This window comes from Lathyrus oleraceus, chromosome 6, assembly GCF_024323335.1.
Source record: "Lathyrus oleraceus cultivar Zhongwan6 chromosome 6, CAAS_Psat_ZW6_1.0, whole genome shotgun sequence".
Classification (NCBI taxonomy): Eukaryota; Viridiplantae; Streptophyta; class Magnoliopsida; order Fabales; family Fabaceae; genus Lathyrus; species Lathyrus oleraceus.
Window position 1 is genome coordinate 398,744,381 of NC_066584.1, and position 19,152 is coordinate 398,763,532.

The 19,152-nt window shown below is 33.7% G+C and overlaps 1 protein-coding gene across 1 annotated transcript; it reads right to left on the reverse strand.

Annotated features, from left to right (window-relative positions):
* Positions 1-567: 567 nt before the first annotated feature.
* Positions 568-1,107, reverse strand: LOC127095839 (uncharacterized). The gene is made up of 2 exons (XM_051034469.1): positions 1,032-1,107; positions 568-869 (listed from the first exon to the last, which is right to left on the reverse strand). Exons 1-2 carry the CDS (start codon positions 1,105-1,107, stop codon positions 568-570), a joined length of 378 nt encoding a protein of 125 aa, XP_050890426.1.
* Between the last annotated feature and the right edge of the window lie 18,045 nt (positions 1,108-19,152).

The window sequence follows — 19,152 nt, forward strand, 5'->3', positions numbered from 1 at the left end:
AATGGAGCCTTCATCGCTTGAGGAGTCACTTTCACTTTCACAAGCTACATAAGTTCTTCTATATTTAATATTCTTCATGTTATTCCCTTTTTCTTTGTCTTTATTAATAATGGGACATTCCGATCTATAGTGGCCAACTTCACCATAATTTTAACAAGGGCTTCTAAATTTTCCTTTCCTATTCTCACCATCTTTTAAAGACTTCGACTCCCTTCTAAATTTGGCTAGGTTTCCTTCGGAATGCTTGACTTTGTTCTTACAAATATACTTTCGGTATCTCTTGACAAATAGCCTAACATCATTATCATCAAAGTTCTTCTCATCCCTTTCTTCACACTCACTAGGCTCATTCTTTGAGGACTTCAAACTAGAAGTCTTTATATCAATGGACTTCTTATTTTCCACCTTGTCTTTAACTTTCTCTTTCTTCATCTTCTTTTCATACTATTTTTCATGTTTTTCCAAGAAAGTGAGTTCTTACTCATGTTCTTCCAATTTACCAAACAAAGTAGTAAGATCAAGTGCTTTAAGATCATTCGCTTCTTTGATCGCGGTGACCTTGCGTTGTCATTCCCTGTTAAGAAATCTTAAGACCTTATTAGTAGAAATAACATTGGAGATAGGATTACCTAGAGCATTCGATCTACTAATAAGATGTTTGAATCTCTTTTGCATATCGACAATTGTTTCACCATGCTTCATACGAAAGAGTTCAAACTCTTGGTTCAATGTGTTGATCCTAGCTTGTTTGACCTCATTAGCTCCCTCATGGGAAACTTCTAATGCGGCCCACATAGCTTTGGCGATTTGACAATGAGAAACACGATAATATTCATCAACACCTAATGCGGATATGAGGATATTTTTTGCTTTTCAATCATGAGACCACAACTTCTTATCATTATCATTCCATTGATTTTTCGATTTTGGTACGATGATGCCTTCATGATTGGTCACTGTAATTTCATTAGGACCATTGGCAATGACGTCCCATACACCCTTATCAACGGATTTGGTATGGATACACTTACAAGCTTTCCAACAACCATAATTTTTGCCGGTTAAAATAGGTGCTATATTATAAGCCCCTTTAGGTTCGGTAGCCATTATCTAATAAGAAAATCTTAGGTCTGGAAACAACCGGAGCTCTGATACGAGTTGTTAGATGATAGGCCTAGATCTAGAGGGGGTGAATAGATCCCAACTTAAAACTTTATTCGAAAATTTGATTTAGAAATATTTATGGCATAGAAGCAAGTTTCAAATATTTCCCAGATCAAAAATTGTCTAACAGAACTTACTATTGAAAAGCCTGGATATGCGAAAGAATACCAATGGTATGATAATAATCCACAAGTTTATTAATCAATACTTCAAACACTAAATTTAATACTCTACTATAGTAACGCTCGATATCCAATGATAGCAACACTTTGCGTGCAATCAACAAAGGTTGGATATTATTATAGTGTTTGTAATTCTTAGAAATCCAATCACTACCAAATGGTATGTGATTACTACAACAACACAAGTTTAACGAAGAATTCAAAAGTTATTATCCAAACAATGTTGATCAAGAGATCAAAGTAATCAATAATCTGCGAATTGAAAAATTAAGATAATATATATATATTATAATATATATATATTAATATATATTATATATATATATATATTATATATATATATATATATATAATATATATATATATAATATATATATATTATATATATATATATATATATATATATATATATATATATATTATATATATATATATATATAGAGAGAGAGAGAGAGAGAAGAGAGAGAGATATGATATATATATATAGAGAGAGAGAGAGACACACACACACACACACACAGTATCCAAGTATTTGCTTAGGTAGTTTCCCAATTGAAATTGCTATGGGTACGTATGCCCTCAATTCGAATTTAGATATTAACATAATAAATCTTACTTTGCAAATGTATGTATACAAGAGATGATAAATCAAATCCCACAAACCCTAAGATTGTTCTTGACTCAAGCACTTGCAAAAACCTTGATCAATCTTGATCAAGTAACTAACCATGCTTCTTAAATTCACATGTTGGTACTGCTTCCTTGCAAGGTACCCTTGTCCCAAGGCTTTAACCCGGCTAAATTAATCCCAAGCGCATGATCATGTAACCAACAATGCTGCTTCATTTCACCTATTATTGCTACTTACTTACACGACCTCTTTATCTCAAGGATTTAACCTGACTGAATTAATCCCAAGTGCACATTTGTTAAACCCAAGACTTGTCAACACGATCCACCGTTTCATGCTACTCCCTCGCCGACACACCTAGTCTCAATGCTTTCACTCGATCGGATCTGAATTACACAATCTTATCCAAAACCTTCAAAGCATAAAGATCTTGAAGGAAAACCGTACCTCTCTTTTTTTATTTGAATCCCTCAAAGATCACAACCCAATATTCTCGGTACAACAAACCTAATTGGACATTGTAAATCCAAATATAGATGGCACCCAATCAAAAATGATCATGTGTAGTTTGATTTTGTGTATGCATAGATTGAATTGAAGATGATGAGATGCTTTGAGATCCTTGATTCATGTAGGTTTTACTCATTCTATAAACCTTACTAGAGAATGATGCATGTATGAAGTATATATATGCATGGGTAAGTGGAAAACATAAAGAACACAAGAAACTTTGAAAAAAATATGAAAATATGCAAAAATCACTCGTATAAGTCGACCTGTTGAAGTCATGTGTCAACCTTTCAAGGTTATGCGCCTCCTATGTGTCGACTTGTGGAGTCAGCACATAAAACAAATGTTACAGGCTTTAATAATGCAACACATGTGTCGACCTGAAAAACGTATGTGCCGACCTGTTAAGGTCATGTGCCAGCCTATGCAGTCAGCACATAAAACAAGCTTTAAAAATGAGGTACATGTGTCGACCTGAAAATCGTATGTGTCATCCTATGCAGTCAGCACATAAAACAAGCTTAAAAAAACGCAATACATGTTCCGACCGAAAATCGTATGTTCCAGCCTATAGAGTCAGCACATAAAATAAGCTTTAAAAATGCAGTACATGGGTCGACCTATGCAGTCAACACATAGGTTGTTCTTCCCATAAAAACCAGTTTTTGATGTATGAAACCCTTTCTAACTCATTTTTAATGCATGACCATGAAACCTTTTATTAATTGTTTCCAAATACTTTTATGCTTCCTAATGCTAAGATGTACATAGAGAATAGGACGATACCGCTCAATATACATAAGCGCTAAAGTATCCTAGTTTTGACATTATACAAAACGCTACTAACGAAACTTAATGGAAGATGCACTCACACATAATTACCATAGTTATAATCCAAGAACTCACATATTTCTCGGTAAAATTGAGCATATATCTTCAAAATTTGCATCCTGTGAAGTCATGTGCTCTTGCATTAAACATAATCTCTCTACTTGAGCATCCTCAAAGGCATATCTCCTTCTGCAATCTTCCTCATACCACCTGTTTTGCCTCAGCTACATGTTCTAGAGCATAGTCATGATGGAAGATGTATCACCAAATCCAACACCAAAAGTATTACCATGAGCATCCCATGAGTAGCATATTGTATTACAGCATCACCCTTAGGAATATCATGAGAGGTACCAATTGATTTCTCATCATCCATATGTGCCTCAGCAACATCATCATCGAACTCTGCAGAATCATCAAAATTACAAATCTTCCTACCATTCTTACCCATACATAAGTAGTATGCCCGATGATTTATATCCCAAAAGTAACCCATGTTGGTTAGGGTACGTTGAGAGAACTCTTAAGCTTGTCCAGAAGATCTATAAGTAAGATTGGGCATACCAATGTTGAAGTAGTTCAAAATCTTAGCAATCATGGAGATATAGCAGAATGACATCCCTTTGTTGCATTCTTTAGTGGAGAACACTTGAGATACAAAGTAATATTCCCAAGTAATTTTGATATTGTTCAAGAGAATATAGACCAGATGAATTTCAACAAAGCCTATTCTTGAGAACTCGTCATTCTTTGGGTGCAAGACATGACAATCATCAGAACAAGGAGCTTTAAGTATTTCATTCACATGAATGTTCCACTTAAAGTGTATATGAGTGTTGGTATCCGTCACCAACGAGTCAGCTTCATCATCATCAGCAACATCAATAATAGTAATACCAAATAACGACTTCCAAAGGTCATCAATGAACTTATAAACAGTGTTACTTATGGTAAACTTGAAGCATGAACCTCACCTATCATGAAACCCAGAGTAGAATACACGAATGAGGTCTTAATTATAGTTATGAGCAGGCTTAGAAAGTAATCAATTTATTGATATGCAACAAGATTAACAACTTCTAGAATATCAAAACAACCAACCATAATAGGCTTTCAAACGTATTGCTTCACAACAAGCCGATGTTGATGTTTTTATTTAAATTCCTTAACATACTTAATTGAAACCAATGAAAATGGAGTTTCTAAAGTAGTGGAAGATGTGCTTGTCTTACCTTTACCTTTAGAATCACCCTTGTTTTTTGAAAGTATGGGTGCCATTGAGAATTGTTCTAATAGAATTCGCACACCAATTTTTTGATGAAATATGTGAACGAGAAGTGAAGGAGTTTGAGAGATAAATGATTACCCACAAACTCAAATCAGACAAACAATCTCAAAAACATACAAATATGTGAAGAAAAACAAAAAATGAGAGCAAATTTGGAGTTTTGGAGAATTTGGGTGAATGAAGGTTTTTGGAGATGAAATGAAGAAAATTGATGAGAATGCTAATGATTTGTTATAAATTTGAATGTTGATGATATGTAGTGAGTGAATCTATCAAGAGTTAATGCCAATTGATTTATTACAAGACTCGAGATGAAATAAAGAGATTTGGGGATTTTAGTGCATCTGTGAGAATGAATAAGAAATGAAGTGAACATTGGCCAAAAATGACTTATTACTCGACCTCTTAGAAGCATCTGTCGACCTAAAATGGTTATGAGTTAACACATACTGAAGCGAGTTTGAAAAGTTGTCAAAAATTAATTATGTATGTCGACCTACGCAAGCATGAGTCGACACATACTAAACCAATTTTGAAAATTTCAAAAACATTATTTTCATGTGCCAACCTATATGACATATGATTCGACCTATGAGGTCCAAAACTTGAAAATTTTGACACATATGAATTTGGGATGACTTTGGAAGACTCAATTTGACTTACGCATAACTAATTGATGAGAGACACGTGCATATGATTGTTTTTCATGATTTTCTAGCCAATAACATGCAAACACACAAATGTAAGCATGAAATAGTAAAAGATATAGATCACATGTGAAGATATTTTGAATGAGGCCACTATAAACATGTTAAATGAAACACATAATGGTTACACTTGAAAGTTTTGGAAATAAACACTCATAACATGTATCATACACACAATATATCACATACCTTTAAGAAATAAACAGGTAAAAGAAATAAGTTACTTACAAAGAAAAAAAGGATTGAAACAATATTACTCATCGTACCAATGATAGAGGGTGCACTTGCATTCCACAAGGAACGCTCGAATAAAAGTTATACTAAATGCAAAACGTGCCAGAAACGTTTTTGAAATCAAACGTTTTACCACTTTTCTCTTTGCAAAAGTACTTGAAAGTGTGATTAATAATGTATCCAAGAAGGTTTGTTGACTTAATGATCATCCATTGTTTTTGGAATTTAACTCTTGTCCAATCGTGATAGTTATCTTGCTCCTCTTCAGGTTTCATCGTCTTAGGTTGATTAATCCCTAATTTGATGCATTGAGTATGTCTTGTTGAAGATAAACCTATGTCATGAAACACAATACCTTTTCTGACACTTCTCCAATAGAAAACATTAATAATAATCAACACACTTTTACCAATTAACAGAACACTAAATGTTGACCTCCTTGGCAACACAATCCTTATTCCTTTCCACAAAGTCAAAGAAATAAAGAGATGTCACATGTATCATGTCTTGATCCTCCATAAAAGAGATCACATACTCTCTTCATAGAGCCAAGATATTTATCCTACAAGATCAACGAAAAGTGCTAGGTACCCAATCTTCATTGGGTCCTTGAGGATTAATGAAACTTTGGTTGCATTTAGGCAACCATTTAAAAGCACCTTTAGGAATAGAGAGTCTCCTAAACCTGCGCTTCGTAATAGTGTGACCCTTCTTACAACAATAATGACAATATAAGTTATGAGAAGATGTGATTTTGCTATTAGAAACATTTTCAACAAAACTATACCTTCTATAAGGATTATCAGAAGACATCTCATATTTAGAAGTATCAATAGAAAAACTAACCTTTGGTTGTAATGATTTATCCAACTTAGCTTTAACAGTAACTGCCTCTTTTTACCAAATGTGACAAGTTTCACAACCAAACCATGAAAATATATATAGATTGCTTAAGAGCTTCCATATTCTTTTTGTTTTCCAAAATTTTATCTTCCAAGTGTGAAAATATTCTTTTATTTGAAGCTAACTTTTTGAAAGCGTCTACGGCTTGTCTATGTAAATTTTCAAAAGCTTTTTGTAATTGAGAATAAGCTAATTCATGAGTAGATTCAATCTTAGAATAACTTACAACCTTCTTCTTATTTTTGTTTTCTATGTAGAAAATCTTGTCTGTTACAACACTTGAACTTGAGCTTTCATCACTTGAAGAATCACTTTCGCTCTCCCAAGCAACATAGGATCTTCTAGACTTTCTAGGTTTCTTGTGATGGCCTTTCTCTTTGTCTTTCTTGATCATAAGACACTCCAGCCTATAATGACCTGCTTTTCCATAATTGTAGCATGAACTTCAAGGTTTATACTTCTTATTCTCATCTTCCTTTGAGGAGTTAGATAGACTTCTATATTTTCTTTGGTTCTTGTCGGAGTACTTATCTCCATGTTTCCACATGTATCTATTAAACTTTTTGATGAACAACCCCATATCTTCTTCATCATAATTCTTGTCATTTCTTGTTTCAAAACCACTTTGTTCGTTGTGTGGGGACTTTGAGCTTGAAGCCTTTAGCGCCATAGACTTCTTCTCTACCTTCTTGTCTTTACCTTTCTCCGTCTTCACCTTCTTATCTTGCTCTTTTTCATGTTTTTCCAAGAAAGTGAGTTCTTGCTCATGTTCTTCCAATTTTCCAAACAAAGTTATGAGATCAAGTGTTTTAAGATCATTCGCCTCTTTGATTGCGGTGATCTTGGGTTGTCATTCCCTATTAAGACACCTTAAAACTTTATTAGTACTAATATAATTGTGAATAGACTTAGCTAGAGCATTCAACCGGTTTATAAGATGTGTGAACCTCTTTTGCATGTCAGCAATGGTTTCACCATGCTTCACATGAAAGAGTTCAAACTCTTTATTTAATGTATTGATCCTAGCTTGTTTGACCTCATTAGTTCCCTCATGGCCAACTTCTAATGTGTCTCATGTAGCCTTGGAGGTTTCACAATGAAAACACGATAATACTCATCAACACCTAATGAGAATATTTTGTGCCTTCTAATCATGTGACCACAATTTGTTATCATTATCATTCCATTGATTTTCTGGGTTTTATACGAAGACGGCTTCACCATTGGTCATTGTAATTTGATTTGGACCATTGATGATGAATTCCCATGCACCCTTATCAACCGAGTTGATATGGATACGAATACAAGCTTTCCAATAGTCATTATTTTCATCGGGGAAATTGGTGCTCTATTGTACGCCCCTTTAGGTTCGGTAGCCATTTTCTAATAAGCAAATATTGAAGCATGAAATTAACCGGAGCTCATGATACCACTTGTTAGATGATATGCTTAGATCTAGATGGGGTGAATAAATCACTAGTTAAAAACTTTGACAAAAAATAGTTTTGAAAATTTATGGCGCACAGAAGTAAGCGAAAGTATCCCAGATCAAATCGTCTAATCGAACTTGTTGTCAAAAAGCTCGGATATGCGTAATTGTAATCATGGTATGATAATGAATCACAAATTGACAAAACACAATTAATCACAACCAGTTGAATGCAAAGCAACAACAATATTCTACTTCCAATTATAATTCACACAAAAATATCCATTGAGATAAATTATCAAACACCTAGTGTGCAATCGATGTTGTTGGGAATTTTATACAGTTTTGTTGATCTTAAAATCCAATCACAATCTAAAGGATTGTGATCAACTCAACAACACCACTTTCAAAATGTAATAAAAAATATTACCCAAATAAATTGATTGCACGATCAATGAAATCAATAATTTTCAAATGGAAAAATATATATATATATATATATATTGAGAGAGAGAGAGAGAGAGTACACAGAGATTAGTTTAGGCAGTTCCCCAATCGATCTTTCTATGGATACGTCTGCCCTTAATTCAAACCCGAATTAAGATAATGAAATTCACCTTACTTTGCAAATGTGTGTATACAAGAGAGATGTAGTAATCCAACTCTACAAACATTAAGTTTGATATTTATTATGACACCTTCTCTTCCCTTAATAAAATCTTGATCAAGTAACCCAACAATGCCGATTTGATTCACTGTCTCACACTACTTCTTTGCAAGAAACCCCTTGTTCTTCATAGCTTTCACTCAATTGAATCCAAAATTCATAATTGTTGTAATCTAAGATTTACCAATACGATCCAGCGTCCCACACCACTCCTTTGGAAGAACCTCTCATTCTTCAAAGCTTTCACTCTATCAAATTCAGATTGCGTAATCTTATCCAAAACCTTCAAATCCCTAAGAGATCTTGAAGGAAAACCCCAACTAAATTTTCTTATTTGAAACTCTCAATGATCTCAACCCAGTTTATAGTACAATCAACCAAAATTGGACATTATCAACCATAAATGTAGATGGCACCCAAACAAAGAATACGTATGTGTAGTTTGTTTTTGTGTATGTATAGAATGAGGTTGAAGATCATGAAAATGATTTGAAATCCCGGTTTCGTATAGGTTTTCCTCTCTATAAAACCTTTTTAGAAAAAGATGCTTGTATCAACTATATACATGTAAGCAAGTATGAAGCAAATGGAATGCAAAAGGAATATAAAATAATGCAAAATTTCAAGATTCTTAATGTATGTGTTGACCTATGCAAGTCATGTGTCGACACATACAATGAATGTGCCAACCTGTAGAAGTCATGTGTCAACATGTACAAGTTATTTGTTGACCTATAGAGGCAACACATCTAACAGAGCCTACAGGCTTTAAAAATGAAGTATACGAGCCGACCTATAGAATGTATGTGCCGACCTGTAGAAGAAATTTCCTTCTATATGTCGACCTATAATTCGTATGTGTTGACTTGTAGGTTGTTTTTTACATAAAAAGGAGTTTTTGATGCATAAAAAGTTTTATTGACGCATGAATCTTTTCTAGACATTTTCCAACATGTTGTCATGCTTCCTAATGCTGAAATTCCCAACTAGACTTAGATGATGCCATACAATGTACATAAACGCTAAAGTATCATAGTTTTGACATCATACAAAATACATCTAATAGAAAGTTGTACTCACCTGGTGAACTTTGATTCTCCGACATTCGATAATTGAATCGAGGAACTCGCTAGTTGATTAAGAGATTTTCAGGATGACACTGCTGTTGTAGGTTCAAATTTGATCCTTTCTGGGAGGGATGTCTAACAAAAGGAATATTTTTATCAACTCGTTGGTTGGAAATGAAATGTGTTGGAAATAAATCATCAACGCAAAGGTAGAAAAAAAATCATCAACACAGAGGTTGGAAAAAGATCAACAACGCGGAGGTTGGAAAAATATCGTCAACCATGAAAGTTGGAAACAATTCATCAACGCGAAGGTTGGAAACAGATCATCAACGCGAAGGTTGGAAAAGATCATCAATACAGAGGTTGGAAAAATATCATCAACATGGATGTTGGGAAAAGATCATCAACCATGGAGTTTGGAAAAAGATCATCAACATAGAGGTTGGAAAAATATCATCAACACAGAGGTCATAAAAAAATCAACAACATGAAGGTTGGAAAAAGACCAACAAAATAAAGTTGAAAATGAATGACAATGTTATGGTGGTGAGATAACAAAGAGGATAATTGTCAAAACATCGGTTGGGAAGTAACATGAACGTATACATTTCAAGAGGGTTTAGTAGAGAGAAACCTGCCTAGGAAAAACTTCAAACGAAAACCATATGGGGATATCAACTAGAAGTTATGCAGGGATAATATTCATTTCGGAGAAATACCACAGGTTTAACTGAGAATTAATATGTCGGAAGTATACTAGTTATAAGGTAGATGTTTATGGTGATTAGTTTTTGAAAAGATTGCTTGGGTTACAAGGCTTTATGATGATGTCGGATGAATGTTATGGTACCTGAGTGAAGCGACTTGATTAATGCATGACAATGATCTATGAGATGATGATATGCATGCTTTGCTGTTAGAGCGAAGCGACATGATTTATGTACAATTCACCAAATGATCATGTGGCGGAAGATGAAAGATTTTAGGATAGGATAGGGGTTATAAATACATGATTCCTCGACGACTGCTTTAGGCTCAACGATTGTTGATGCACTTTTTCTCTTGCTTGAGAAACTTAAAACATGGAGAGAACTTACACCTTCGTAGCCCATCTCTTCCCCAGTCAGTTGGGTATTTGCATGGATTTCCCCAATCACAAGTTATAAATCAGTATTGTCATAGGACGATCTCGATATGATTTTCCCCAGTGTCTTGAAACTGTATGCCCCTGATTAACCGTCTCTTGGAGCGGTTGACTTCTTGTGCTCTTGAGGTGGCCTTCCCCAGTACGAGTCTTGAAGTAATTTCCCCTGGCTGACTGATCTTTGAGGAAATACTCCTAGATAACTGATCTTGGAGGAATTCCCCTGGTAGGACCATATGCTATAGCTCATCATTGCAACCTCCTTGATGCTAGATGCTGATTTGTGGATTAAAAATATTTACTAAAAAATGGTAATTTTAATGTGACTCTCATGCAAGTTTTGAGATCAAAATCATTATCTAAAGTGTGAAATACAATGTGGGAATTTGATATCAATACAAATTTTTATCAAATCTCTAGGAGTCAGGTTTAAGCAACCTCGCTGTAGTATTCCTTCAAAATACCTTTGCTTCAATTAGGTCTTTTGAAGGTTGTAATATGGCTTGGTTCATGGTTTAAGAAATAAATGATATAAGGCTCAAAATTTGATTTTAGCCCACCCCATTCTACCTGATGTTCACCAATCCTACGTTCAGCTAACTCAACAGGTGCATTCAGTTTTTGGAAAAAAATTGATGATTTTTGGAATCAATGAGGTTTTTCTTTCGTTCGCTTGAGTGGCAGTCACCATTTTTATTGGTAATAACATTTTGCTCTTGCTTTTTTTTGTTGAAGTTTTTTTTATTCTTTTGTTATCCCAAATTTTTTCCTGGACTGACTTTTCAAGTTTGTAGTCCACCGGGATGCCCTAATTTTTGCCTAAGTCATTTCATCATTATTTTTTTGTTTTTGGCTTAGCGGAATTTTATTCTTTTTCTTTTTTTTTCTTTTGCTTTTGAAATATCATGACAACCGTGACATTGATTGTTGGGAGACAACCATTGTGAACTTTTGGATTTTCAACCTCTTTGTCATCTGATGATGTATAAGATGTGATTGATCCCTTGATGAGATGTTCTTTTTGGAATTTATATGCACAACCGGATTAACTAATGACTACCCCGTCCCTAGTTAAGATTAAAGAGTTTTTTCGTACAGAAAAAAACACAAACTTCTTATTTTGGTAAAAACACCAAGATTAAAGACTTCTTGCAATTGCATTCTGGATTTTACCCGCCTTTAGTCTGTTATCAGTTTGTTTACCAATCTCATTTTAATCTGAGAAGTCTTTTGTCATATTTTCTATGAATAGTTCTAAGATCATGTTGACCTTACCTTGAGTGTGATCCAAGATTTCCTTTCACATTGCATTCTCATGCTCAACCTTTTCCATGATTCTTTGGAGACTGGATTTTAGTCAAATATCGTCGTCAGGTAATCGTAGTCTTCTGGAGTGGAGGTTGGGAAAGGATGAGGTTTTTCTGGTTTATATTCACAATATGAAAATGCATGAATGTATGAATATATTTTTAGTTTTCAAGGAATCTGGGAAATATCGTCAATTGTAGAGTATGAAAGTAAAGACGGAAGAGGAAACCAATATAGGAAAAGAGAAAAGAAATTATGTATTTATGAAAACTGGTATGTATCTCTCCTGTATGGTTTTATCGTTTTTGAATGTTCAACAATGACTAGAAATTTGGGATTCCATGGAAATGATGCATATGGCATTTTCATGGGGATGGAATGAAAAAATAGATATGCAGTATTTTTTATTTAAATGGTTCAAATGTTTGATGATGCAATAATTTAGGTTCAAAAGTTTGGTATATATATGATGATGCAATAATAATAGGCGATAATATATCTTCAAAGGTTCGACGTATTCATGATTTTCAAGGTGGGTAGAGTCTTGAGTTTCTTGTAAACCCCATATCCCCTCATGGGTAGGTATTATTTTTAAATAAGGAGGCTCCTAAAAAAGGTCCCTAAAGTCATTGACCCATCTTGAGATACCACTGTCTGAAACAAATGACTCGTAATACATTAATGTTGATGGAAGGATCTACTCTAGATGTGGTGTCTCGTGTTGACCGTAATTGAGACATAACCTCAAGGAGGTCAACATGACTTGACCACTTACTATCCTGTGTGTATGCTCAAACTCGGGTATAGAGTTTCTCTCTCATGTAACATCATGAACCCTAACCCACAATTGAGAATATGACAGATATCTAGAATATAATGATTGTATAAAGTAGTAAAGACACAATAAGATAAGGAAAGTAAAAGAAATAAAGGTGAAATAAAATAAAGTAAGTAAAGAAATAAAGATAAACACCCAAACATACAAAAAAAATAAACAAAACTAGGCTTGACTTGCTTAGGTTATCCCCAGCAGAATGGTCAGTTGTCGCGCTTCGAAAAATATCTGAGCGCATTGTACGCTCAAAATACAACAAAGTTGCCTCTAAGTTTTAATTATTCTAATAGAAAGGGAAATTATCAATAAAAACCAAAGGGTGGAGAAACAGAGTAAGGAAGTCGGTTATGTAAGGGAATGGTATTAGCATCCCTCACATCCATTGTATCAACGAGAATCATTTTGATTGTTCTTTGCGCGAATGAGTGTTATCATGTAAAGGTTACTTACGATTGCTTTTAATTAAGGGAAAATAAGTTTATTAATTAATGTAGTTAGAGGTAGAAGTGTTAGAATTTTTAAGAATTATCAAGTTAGGGTGTAAGACAAAAGGTCACTAGTAATTAACTTGAATTTAGATGTTTTTGCCTTTGGTTTTTCATAACTTTTGCTTTGAATTTTGGGTGAATTAACCCATGACTTTAAGTGCTTTTGAGAAGTCACTTTATGTTTAAAATAATAACTTTTGAATGGGGTTAACTCATGGATAAAATTCATATTTTGGGCATGAATCAATGTTGGAAACTGTTGAAAAAACAAGTATTAAAATCACCACATAGTGCAGAATTTTAGTGTAGTGCATATTTTTTTTTCATGACTTTTCCATAGCATTTTGATGATTTAACTTCATGATATGAATGTCTAACTTTGTGTACATTATTACTTTTATAAAAATGATCATTGTAGTGGAAGAAATAACTTGAAGCAACATTGGAAAGTGAAGAACAAACCATGGAAATGAAACTTGATGGAAGATAGAATTTGTTGGAAATTAGCACTTAACATAATCATGACAAAAGACATTTTTTTATGAATGGTGATGAACCCTTTGGTCAAATTCTTATAGAATAGGTTTGAGAAAATTCATAAATCAAGGTCGAGTTAATGGTCAGCAGTTGACCAAAAGTCAACAGTTGACCAAAAAGTCAATTGTTTGGCCAAAAATTTAATTATACCCAAAATATGTAATTTTTTACCCTCTTTCCTTGTAATCCATTCTTGTGATTTGTATCTCAAGCATTATGCATTATACCATGAATTTTCAATAAATGAATGAAATCTTCTTTTTATTCCAACTTTTCCCTTTTCTTTGAATTCAAACAATCTTCCGAATTAAGTAACAACCAGTCCAATTCCCCCTGCTAACCATGAATCTCAAATAAAGAGATAATTCGCACCACATGTATTATGGGAAATAAACTAGAATAATTACCAAATAATATCTATCTCATAAATCCACTTAAATTGATTAAATATATTATTTTCGAACCTTTGGCCTACATTTATTACAATATGCAAATGTCGATGAATGACCTAAATGCATGATCAAATAGACAAATGTATGCAAATGAACAAAACCATAAGATACTCGAATTGAATAAGGAGGTATGGAAACTTTTGGGGTATGACACCATTGGGCTTGAGAGATTGTGTATTCGTATATCCTAAAAGATGGCCAATAACGGTCAAGGCGAAGACTAGGGACCGTAGTTAAGTCTGTAGAGCCTCTTCAGTCGCCTACTTTCTAGTTCAAGCGCCCATTTATTAAATATGTTACATTTTCCATTAATCCCGTCGCCTCCATTTGGAATGGTCGACCAATATGGTGAAATGGGGAAATGACATGTCCCAATTCCTTAACAATAAATAAGGGGTCATTTAACCATGTTCTCAGAAATAATGGTAGGTTAACCGTTGACTACTGCATCTTCTTAATACTAGTTGCTATTCCCAAAGGGGTTAGGGTCCAGGCCTAAAACTACTATAAATACCTCAACGATATAGTTTAGGATGTTAGAAATTGACTATAAGTTAAATGGATCATGGATAGAATCGTGCATATGAACACTTTCCTAATAGTATTTCAAGCATTCTTTAATTTGTATTAGAGTATACACACATGAATACTCTGGATAATTCAACCTATTTCGATTTTTCACATGATAGATGAAAACTCGAATGTAGGAAAGAAAAAAATATGGAATTTAGAAATGAAAAGGAGAGTTCAAACTATGTTTTATTTTCTGAATTTGAAACAATCTAATAATATACTAAATAGTGTTGTTTCACATGGTTGCGACTCTTTATAAAACACATCCTTTCACCAAGTATTGCAACTTTTCTCACTAAATTTCGCAACTCTTACTAAGTATTACAACTATTAGAATTCACACCATTTCACCAAGTATTTCAAATCTTCCTACTAAGTATTACAACTCATCCTACACATTGAATGCTCACTTACTCACTTGCATAGTGCCATATTATTATTGGAACCAAACAATGGTTATGTATTTAATTAATCTCTTCATTAATTAATAATTACAGCATTCCCTCACTTGTTCTAATAATGATAACACCAATTCCATAAAAGGAAATAAAGAATGCAAATACAATTAACCTTATTAAAGACAACAGAAAATATAATAGGAATTTTAGGTAGCAAAACTTTGAACTTGTTATTCCTTATGATTAGGTCGGTGTTAACTTACGCACACTCTTTAATGGTTCTTTGTCTATATCTCTCGCCTAGCACTATTTATGGCCATTTATTTTTCCTGTCTTGTAAATTTATCATGAGAGAATCTTTAACTCTCACTTTAAGATGACACCATCTTGAAATTCACATAGGTGAAGTTCATATTGCATCTAATTTACTTGAGATACATATTATCAACATTGAACTTCATTAATAGTTTTTAAAAACTCAACCCTCCAAATGCAATAGTCAATATCATTACATAATGTTACACAAACATCCAAATCAACGATTTTTAGTTACCCAGTGAATATAAGGTTAATGTTTTCTCAATGTTATATTGAGTTTCTACCCTTGATGGAACTCTTACTCAAGGAGTTTCACTCCCATACCTCTAGAGGTAGTCTTTAATAAATCTCTGACCAGTGGTTTAGTAAATGAATCAGCTAATTATAGCTTGATATATATATATATATATATATATATATATATATATATATATATATATATAATATATATATATATAATATATATATATATATATATAATATATATATATATATATGAGTGAAATGATTCCATCCTTAATCTTTTTTTTTGCGAGGGAGTGTCTAAGACATATGTTCCTAGACTTTCCATTATACACTTCATTGTATGCTCTAGCTAAATTGTCTTGACTATTGTAATGTATCAAAACCTTTGAAACATTATCTTTATCCAATTGAACCTCCAACTGAAATTCCCTAAACCATTCAGCTTCTTGACAAGCCGAAGTAAGAGCCACGAACTCTGATTCCATGGTTGATAGAGTGGTACAAGTTTATTTTTTCTTCTTCCCAATAAATTGCACTCCAGCTAGTGTAAATATCCATCCATTTGTATATTTGTGATCTCCAACGCTTGATATCCAACTCGCATCAGTATATCCTTCTAATATGGCAGGAAACCTACCATAATAGAGTTCAAGATTTTTGGTTTTTAAAAGAAAAACGAAACTCCTTGTGATGGCCTTCCGATGCACAAAATTTGGATTGCTAGTAAATTTACTCATTTTACTAACTGGAAATGCTATGTCAGGTCTAGTATAATACATCAAATACATTAGACAACCAATTGCACTTACATATTCCAATTGAGCCATAACTCTTCCATCATTTTTGTGAAGCCTTACACTAGGATCAAATGGAGGTTTCACTCCCTTGAAACGTAAATGTTTGAATTTATCAAGCACTTTCTCAATAGAGTGTGTTTGACTAATGATCACAGTTTGTCGTTGCATGAATTCGTTCGAAGAAACATATCAAAATAAGTAAAGAGGAGCAAAAATGAAGAAGAGAGGCCACAGAATGAGGAAAAAATATCTAAGTGTGAAGAAATAGGGACTTGGTGAAAATCATGTGAAAAAGGGAGCAAAAGCATGCAGCTATTGGAATAATCATGTGCAGCGTCGCGCATGCTATAGGGATGTGTCAGCTGCATTACGCGCGCGATTGGAATGTGTCAATTGCATTGCACGCACGATGCAAGTCATCACGCGTACGATGGCCCATTTTTTGGGCTTTTCTGACGTGTTCTGATCCATTATGAAGTCCTTTTAAAGGGGATTTTGACACTTATTCAAGGGTTACAAAAGTTGGCACAATAAGTACGAGTTCTACATAACCAAAAGTGATTTTGAGAGCATTTGAAGACATTGGAGGCCAATCTTTTAAGGGATCTCATATTCAATTCTTCTTAATTGTTTTTGGGATTGTATTTTGAATTATGAGTAGCTAAATCTCTCTAGGTTAGGTTGTGTTTGATGAACCTGTTTCAATATTGTTGGTACATATGTTTGATTTGATATTGCACAAGTATTCTAACCTATAATTATATTCAATCGCTTCTTGCTCGTAATGCTTTTTATGTGAGATACTCTTTTATCTGATTTTGGAAACATAGGGAAAAATGATCATTAGTCTATGTGTTGGACCTAGGGAGATTGTTGTGCTTACGCTGGTTGAATAGGAATATGAGACCCCGAGAAGTGCCAGTGAATTAATGCTTTGTTGTATTTCCTAATCCTACTTACGCTTATGTACTAGGGGTAGAAAACTTTGAGTAGTGATTAGTGAGCTATATCGCAAGGGTTTGTTTATAGAGGTATTGTTAATTTACCGTGATATTATAGTGTTAATATCATTCATGTAATACATCGAACATCATTAATAGAGAAATATGGGATTTTATACACATTATAACCATTTTCGTAATTTTATAAAATAACCTTATTTTATTTTCGCATTCAAACCTAAAAACCCCTTAAATTACGGTTTTCTACGCATTGCACAAAATTTTCTTGTTAAATAGAAGTCCTTGTGGATTAGATCTTATTTTATTATTGCGATATTATCAGTACACTTCTAGAGAATTCATCAAGTTTTTGACGATGTTGTCGGGGATTGTTGATATGTCAATAAGGTGACGCTTATGAAACACTTTACTTTTTACTTTTACAACATTTAATTAAATTATTTTTATTTTATTGAATTTTATTTTTGAAAGATACTATTGTGGGTATTTGTTCTTATTGGTGAAGTTCGAGTCTCAGGTTTTGAAAAGCGTATCATGACAGAACCAATAGCATAAACTATGGGGGACTACTAAAGGCCTACTGATGCATCACAAGTTTCTTTAGGTTTCATCATAGAAACTCCCATAAATTTCAACATCAAATACTCTGTGCTTCCAGATCTTAGAGATAAGCAATTTAACAAGAACTGAACCAGTGACCCATGGGAACATCTAGCAAGGTTCTACGAGACAATGTTGATGTGTCAACCAGAGGGTATTATAGAGGATCAGGTTAAACTGGAATTATTCAGCTTCTCTTTGGTGGGGAGAGAGAAGGAATAGTTATTATGTCTTCCAAATGGAGTAATAAGAACTTTGAGAGAATTGGAAGACAAATTAAAGATTCTTCACTACAGCATAGTTCACAGAAAGGAAAGTTGAAATTACATAAATCCAACAACAAGAGACCAAACCTCTCTATGATTCTTGGGAGAGGTTTAAATTATTGTTACACAGATGCCCTAATCACAATATGAGAAGTATGGAAAAAATGTAGGATTTTGTAAAGGGTCTCCAAACGCAAGCACACATGGTTTTAGATGCATCCGCGGGAGGCACAATCAAAACACTGACTAAACCGCAGGTAAAAGAGCTGATAGAGAAGATGACTCTAAATTAGTACAACTTTTCAAATACCAGAGGGTTTAAAATGGTGGAAACAAAGAATAGATCTCCCAGTGAGTTTGCTTTAGAAGGATACTAAGAGCTTCTCACAAAGTTGGAAATGCTAAATCAAAAGTTGAATGTAGCAAGTACAAGCTAATTGTGGGGAAGAACATTGTTGGAAGAACAAGTTGAATAGATTTTCAAATGAGGTAGTATTTGTATTATGTGCTAATTGTGGGGAAGAACATTTTGTAGATAATTATGCTAAAGAATAACGTATGGGAGAAGTATAAGATGCAACCATGAATTCCAATCAAAGAGCACCACAAACA

Coding starts and splice junctions, on each gene's coding strand:
- LOC127095839 (XM_051034469.1), bottom strand. CDS start 1,107: ATGGCTACCGAACCTAAAGGGGCTTATAATATAGCACCTATTTTAACC. Junction 870..1,031: donor TTATGGTTGTTGGAAAGCTT/GTAAGTGTATCC, acceptor ATGATTGAAAAG/CAAAAAATATCCTCATATCC.